Source organism: Cricetulus griseus, chromosome 7 (genome assembly GCF_003668045.3).
Source record: "Cricetulus griseus strain 17A/GY chromosome 7, alternate assembly CriGri-PICRH-1.0, whole genome shotgun sequence".
Taxonomy (NCBI): domain Eukaryota; kingdom Metazoa; phylum Chordata; class Mammalia; order Rodentia; family Cricetidae; genus Cricetulus; species Cricetulus griseus.
In genome coordinates this window covers 112,392,198-112,399,347 of record NC_048600.1, presented here as the reverse complement: position 1 = coordinate 112,399,347, position 7,150 = coordinate 112,392,198, and the positions used below count along the sequence as shown (strand labels likewise).

The following is a 7,150-nucleotide window of genomic DNA, read 5'->3' as shown; positions in this document are numbered from 1 at the left end:
AATCATAGCACACAGTGTGGTAGGGAGACAGAGTGTATGTACTTGTTGGCTATCTCGCTTTTTTTATTCCATCCATGAGCTCAGGATATTGTCACCTTATTCAACGTGGATCTTCATCCCTTTAGTTAATTATCCCTGGAGATGTATTCACAGACACACCCAAACAAGCATTACTGCCTCCCAGGAGATTCTCAGTCTAATCAAGTTCACAACCGAGATCAAAACATCATACTATTTAATCTCAGTGGACAAACACATCAGAGTCCAAGTTTAATTTGCAATAGGAGAACTTTATTAGAAAGTCAGGATAAGGAAGGAAGTGGGGACACCCCCAGGACATGGAAGAATCAAGTTCTCCCCAGCCATGAAGCCTCCCCAGCAAGGGACACAGCCAATAGATGTCCAGAGGCACAATGCCAACTCCATCCAGTTCCAAACAGGGACTCTGGTTTGTTGCCACCCAGTCTCAATGGCAGGATACAGTAAGCTTGCTTCATGTAGATTCTGCCCTCCTGGGGCAGTCCCAGCTGGGGCTGTGTGGGGAAAGTTGACCAGGGCTCTAGTATCGCATATGGTAGCCTGTGGAGGGGAGGAAAGGAGACAGCAGTAAGGAGAGAGACTTTGGGTGGAGACTTAAAGAAAGATGAAGAAACTAGGAGCAAGAAGCCTGGATCTCATATAGAGCTGGAGAACACTGAGATGGAAGGACTAAAATCAACAAGCCTATGGACCCATCCAATTCCCAATCTCTCCTGCAGCAGCTCTGAGGATGGAGAGCCCATGGACCATCCCACAGCCTTGTCAGTACATTCTTTGGCTACTCAGGCAAAGGTAACCCCAACCTCATCCATAGATGCACATCCATGCTCCTGCAAAGCAATTGGACATAAAAAACACACAAGATACCTTGTAAAGGAACTGTTCCCTGATACCTAAAGGTTTCTCTGAGCTAAACATTGCAGTGTTGTTAGCCAGACGTTTATTGTAACATCATGTTGGATTTTTTTTTTTTGAAGATGAAACCTTGGCTTAAAGCTCAGTGGTTTTATTTATTTATTTACATTGGTATTTTGCCTCTATGTATGCATATGCACTGTCTGTGTGCCTGGTGCTCTCAGAAGTCAGAAAAGGCCATGGGATCCCCTGTAACTGGAGTTCTAGATGTTTCTGAACCACCATGGATACTGAGAATTGAGCCAGGTACCCTACAAAAAGCAGCAAGTGTTCTTAACTGTTGAGCTATCTCTTTAACCCAGAGACTGAGTTTTTACCACATTAAATTCAGTTTGTACACACAAGACATCGTTCCATGACTTAGAGGTCACCTCACCTGCATGAGTCCTTCTTAGAGGCGGATGATGGCACCCGTGATGTGCTCTCTTCAACTGTTGTGCCATGCACTGGTTGTACTAACTGACCACTGACTAAGACCCCTGGGTCTCTTTCCCCATGTGTTGTCATTGATCCAGGCTGCCCATGCTAATGACGATTGAAGACACTGGCCATGGAGGCCCACAGTGCTGTACCCATCATTCAGAAATTGCATGGTTTTGAGGAAATAACTTGCTTCTTCTAAACTTCATTTTCCATAAGTAAAACCTATCTATGGGCTGCAGTAAAAATGTGCGTTACAGTGCACAACTTGCAAAGCATCTCCTCGAATTCCTGAGACCCAGGCCATGTGCAGATTTAATCCCAAGAGTAAATTAAGAACCAACTAAGAGTCTATACTAGTGCACTAGAGACTCCTAAAATCCATTCCTGTTCAAAACCTGCAGTTCCCGCAAAGAAGTCCAAAGATACACAGAAAAAGGGTAGTTGCCTAGGTGCACAGCGCTGTGAATTCAGTAACTCCTTACCTTGTGATTCATCATCACAGTCAGCAGATTTTGAGGACTGGGACTGAGAGGGCCGTCTATCTCCTCCACCATAGCCGCCTCCACTTCCTCCTCCAGAACCACTTCCTCCACCATGGCTGCCTCCACTTCCTCCTCCTGAACTACTTCCTCCACCATGGCTGCCTCCACTGCCTCCCTTGGAGCCACCTCCTCTACTTTGGCCACCTCCACTTCCTCCCCTGGATCCACTTCCTCCTCCATAACTTCCTCCACTGCCTCCCCCAGAACTGCTTCCTCCTCCATAGCTGCCTCCACTTCCTCCTCCCTGGCCACCTCCACTTTTTCCACCTTGGCTGCCCCCACTTCCTCCTCCATGGCTGCCCCCACTTCCTCCTCCATGGCCGCCCCCACTTCCTCCTCCATGGCCGCCTCCACTTTTTCCACCTTGGCTGCCCCCACTTCCTCCACCATAGCTGCCCCCACTTCCTCCTCCATAGCTGCCCCCACTTCCTCCTCCATAGCTGCCCCCACTTCCTCCTCCATAGCTGCCCCCACTTCCTCTTTGTCTTCCTTTGCCACTTCCAAAGCCAATTTGTCCAGCACCACAAGATTCACTAAGGATAAAGAAAAATACATTGGTACATATAAAAGGATGAACCCAGACAGAATCAAGACTCATTCCCCTCATTGTTACCCTTCCCCTCATTGTTACCACTCCCCTTTCCAACACTTGAAAGCCCCATGCTCCCCCCAAACACACACACACACACACACACACACACACACACACACACACAGAGGATGAAGTCCTCAATCCATCAGACCCTTGCATACAAGAACTTATCTAGCGGCTGTATTAAGAAGGTTAGAAATAGTGTCAGAAGCCTAAGGACTCCTACAAGATTTCACACTCTAGAGTCTACAGACTCCTGAGGACCTACAAGTCTTGCTGGCCGCCTTCAAGGAGGTTGTGGTAAGTCTCGATTTCTTTTTCCAGCCTTGTCTTGATGCCTAGCAGAATGCCATATTCCTGGTTCTGACACTCGGTTTCGGCTCGGACCTCAGCAAGCTGGGCCTCCACCTGACTGATCTGTTCTTGGATCTGTTGCAGCTGGCCACAGTAGCGGTTCTTTGTGTCCTCCAAAGCCTTCTCCAGGGCTGATTTCTAGGGAGCAAGAAGAGACTTTAGGAGGAATGTTCCTATCCTGGCCCCTGCTGAGGATTCTGTAAAGCCACCCCATGCCCCCATGCCATGCCCTGGCAGTGAACCTGGAGCAGGACTACCAACCGTGCTAAGCTGAGTCTGCAGCTCGATGTCCAACTCCTGGATGCTGTGCTGGAGCTGGGACACTTCCTTCATGTTGCTCTCCATCTCTTGGCCACTGTTTGTCACTTCTTGTTCAATCTGGGTCATCTGCAAACCAAAGGCTCAGTTAGGAACAGGTGGAGCCAAGAGCATCTGTGGGAAATACTGTGCCTCACTCACCAGAATCTTTACTTTTAAAACCAAGCAAGGCTGAGACCAAGCCATTGGGTTCTGGGTCCCACCAGCCAGATTATCCAGTTCTCTAGATGTCATATTCCTTGTCAGCAAGATTTCAAGGCCCTTCATACTATGTCCCAAAACCACCTTTCTAATCTTACTTCTTGCATACATGCAGAATGGCTTGCCTTTATATGCCAGGCTCTGTGCCAAGCTTTGGAGACCCAGGGAGGGAGGGAGCAGGCATGAAACTCTGTACTGTGGAAGATGCTATATGTCTCTACTAAAGTCTTCCATCACATAGAATTATAGTGAGTCGCCCACTCTCTGAACAACCACCCCACAGTTGCATCTGTATGTGGCAAATGAAGAAGAATGTGTGGCATCCATTGGAGGATGGATAGATATTATCTAGGGCTATGCTGAGAGATGAAAAGGTAGAAGGATGGAGGGGTGAGAAAGGGGAGGAAGGAAGCAGGACACAGGGAAGCAGGGTTAGAAAACTGAACAGGCAGCCCACTGTGTTCACCTTGGACTCATAGTGTTGCTCAATGTCCTGGCGGTTCTTAGAAATGAGTTGCTCGTACTCCTCGCGCATGTCATTGAGGATCTGGGTGAGATCTGTGCTGGGGGCAACATTTATCTCCACACTAACATCGCCATCATTCTGGCCCGTCAGCTGCTTCATCTCCTGCCAGGGAAGAAGAGGACATGAGGTTGGAGCAGGATCCTTCCTGCCATCTTTCAACCCTCTCCCACAAGTCCTCTCGGGGTGCAAAAGAGGAGCACCCATGCTGTGAGTAGCTGGGAGTGTTCCCGTTGAGCATGAAGAACTCTATCAGTGCTCCACAGCGCCCTCTTCCCACCCTTCTGTTGTCCCTGTACCCACTAAGCCACAGGCACAATAACCTACCTCCCGGTGATTCTTCTTAAGGGCCTTCAGCTCATCATCCAGGGTATCAAGCTGTATCTCCAGATCAGTTTTCTCCATCTTCATACCTTCCAACACTTTCTGCAGGCCATTAATATCAGCATCCACCCCTTGCCTCAGGGTCTGCTCCATCTCAAACCTACAGGCCAGCCATGGGTAGAGAATGATCAAGAGGGTACTAGATCCTCCTGGGACCTCCAGAGCTCTGAAAATTGGGGACGAGGGAGAAAGAACATCAGTATAGGGAGAAGGAAGGGAGCGGGACTTACTTAATTCTGAAGTCATCCATAGTCATGCGAGTGTTGTCTATGTCCAGGAGTGTTCTGTTGTTCCTTGTTGTGAGATCCACAATCTGAAAGAGAATATTGCATGAATGTGCCATGTTCCCTTGACATGACCAACTTCAGGGAGAGGAAGAGGCCAGACATAGCCAGCAGAGGGGATAATCCCATCCTAGGTGTTCAGGAAGCAAGAGAACTTTTCCATCAGCTTGTGTGTGACATGGCGCCCACACAGCCTTCCTCAGATGTGCCCATTGTGGTCTTCATTCATTCAGCAAATATTTGAAGATCTTCTGCAAAGTCAATGGAGGGTCTAGAACAAATTCCAAAGAGCCCACCATTGAATACAGAGTCTAAATGATCCAAAAAGGGTCATAAAAGGGAGAGGTAGCTTTGGGCATCCTGAGAGACCAGGAAAGATCTTGGAAAGGAGATGACAATTGAACTGTGTCCTGAAGGATGGCTAAGATTTCATGTAAGTAGATGGATGGAAGAGATTTACAGCTGGGGCAATAGCACATTCAAAAATACAAAGATGTAAAAGCAGGATGCATGAGTGAGAACAGTAAGAAACCCAGCCGTGGACTCCTTTAGAGTGGAGGCTGAGTGTGAGCTACCTCTGTGGCTGCTCAGTGCAACACAGAGGGTAGTCACCCACTTAAGTTAGTGGATGAATCAGTGGATGTGCAGATGGATGGATGGATGGATGGATGGATGGATGGATGGATGGATGGATGATGGATGAGTGGATGGATGATGGATGGAAGGGTATCATCCTCACAATTAGAGATTCTTTCATCACTGATCAACCAGCCTACATACCTGAGTCCTAAGGACCTAAAAAGATTAAGAAGGGCCCCTAGAGCCCAAGATAAATGGGAAAGGAAGGATAAGGCTGACTTGGAACCAGGTCAAAGGACCCTCCAGTCAGGTCCCCAGTGTTAATACAAGCTTCCTCCCTGCTCTGTCCAAACTCAAAATGAAATATCAGAGTTCAAATCCAAGCCCAAGCCTCTAAGACCTTAGAAACCAAACACAAGTTTTTTTGTGATGAAAGTGAAATTTCTAAAAGGTGATTCCCTGGCATGGTTTTGCTTGGACTCTAGCATCTTACCTTTTTGTGAGAGAGACTGAGAAAGAAGAGAGAGAGAGAGAGAGAGAGAGAGAGAGAGAGAGAGAGAGAGAGAGAGAGATTTGATCCATGTGCGTACCCTGTCCTTCAGGTCTTCAATAGTGTTGTAGAAATGAGAGTAGTCCTTCTGGAAGATTCTGGGCCCCTTCTTTGAATACCATTCTTGGATCTGTTTCTCCAGGGAGGTGTTGGCCTCCTCCAGTTCCTGTACTTTATCCATGTAGGCAGCCAGGCGGGAATTGAGATTCTGCATGACGGCCTTCTCATTGGTATTCAGAATACCACCTTCTCCACCTCCAGAGCCACCACCAAAGCCACCTCCAGAACCACCACCAAAGCCACCTCCAGAACCACCACCAAAGCCACCTCCAGAGCCACCACCGAAGCCACCACCAAAGCCACCTCCAGAGCCACCACCGAAGCCACCACCAAAGCCACCTCCAGAGCCACCACCAAAGCCACCACCAAAGCCACCTCCAGAGCTACCACCAAAGCCCTTAGAACCTCCCCCAAACATACTGCAGGAACTCCCTGTACTAAAGCCCCCTCCAGCTCCTCCACCATAGCTGGAGCCAAAACTGCCACCACCTCCACTGCCACAGGCCGCAAGGCCACCCCCACCAAAGCCACTGGAAGAGCTAAAGCGACCTCCTCCTCCACCAGCCCTGGAGGAGCGACTGAAAGAAGACTGCATGCTGCTCCCGCTGCCCCCTCTGCCTCCTCCGCCAACACAGCCGCTGCTGCTGCTGCGACTCCAGAAAGATGAGGCCATCTGTCTGCAACTCATGGTGCTGCCTGCCAGAGTCTGTAGGCAGGAAGCGGTCTCAAGGTTGCTGGGTACCGAGCCATCCCTAGAGCTGCCTATTTATACCCCCTGCTAAAGGTGGCACGCCTGGGTGTGCCCTCACTCTGTGCCAGCTTGCTCCCCCCCCAGTAGACTCAGAGAAGGTCTCGGGTATGGGAGCAGCAGGGAAGCCCCAGGCTCTGCGTCCCTTGGTGACTGCCCGTCAGCAGCCCAGCCTCTCTCCATTGTGTGGGGCAATTTAATGATATTAGGCTGTCAAGGGCACCATAAATCAGTCCTGTTGCTGAGGGGGTGACCTATATCCTACAGTCTGGTGTCTGGCTGACCTTGACAACAGGTCTAAGACTCAGCCTTCTCAGTACCTAAGATCAAAACTCACTCATGGTTGATAGTCACTCTCTAAACTCACTTGCCCATACCTGGTGGTCAACACTGTGGATTGTGCTGCGGCCGTGGTACAAAAGTTACTGTGAAGGCTAGGAAAAGTGCAGACCCTGCCCACAGGAAGCTGCCAGGATAAGAAAACAGTCAACACCTGCCCTGGTGAAGCCCCTATCAAATGGGAAACCCAGTTGTCAGCATCCTTTAGGCTGACAGGAGAAACGGGGCTCTGCTCTTCGAACATGCCAGTTTGCTGAGACGGTGCTGTGACCAAAAGATAGAGATACGTGCATAGCTGT

At 49.3% G+C, this 7,150-nt stretch overlaps 1 protein-coding gene across 1 annotated transcript; it reads right to left on the bottom strand.

The window, feature by feature from the left end:
* Positions 1 to 559: 559 nt before the first annotated feature.
* Positions 560 to 6,452, bottom strand: Krt9 (keratin 9). Its single transcript, XM_027427757.1, has 9 exons — positions 6,158 to 6,452; positions 5,745 to 6,052; positions 4,522 to 4,604; positions 4,235 to 4,391; positions 3,851 to 4,012; positions 3,127 to 3,252; positions 2,780 to 3,003; positions 1,860 to 2,452; positions 560 to 579 (listed from the first exon to the last, which is right to left on the bottom strand). Exons 1-9 carry the CDS (start codon positions 6,450 to 6,452, stop codon positions 560 to 562), a joined length of 1,968 nt encoding a protein of 655 aa, XP_027283558.1.
* Between the last annotated feature and the right edge of the window lie 698 nt (positions 6,453 to 7,150).

Coding starts and splice junctions, on each gene's coding strand:
- Krt9 (XM_027427757.1), bottom strand. CDS start 6,452: ATGAGTTGCAGACAGATGGCCTCATCTTTCTGGAGTCGCAGCAGCAGC. Junction 3,004..3,126: donor TGCAGACTCAGCTTAGCACG/GTTGGTAGTCCT, acceptor CTTGCTCCCTAG/AAATCAGCCCTGGAGAAGGC. Junction 2,453..2,779: donor GAAGGCGGCCAGCAAGACTT/GTAGGTCCTCAG, acceptor CTTTATCCTTAG/TGAATCTTGTGGTGCTGGAC.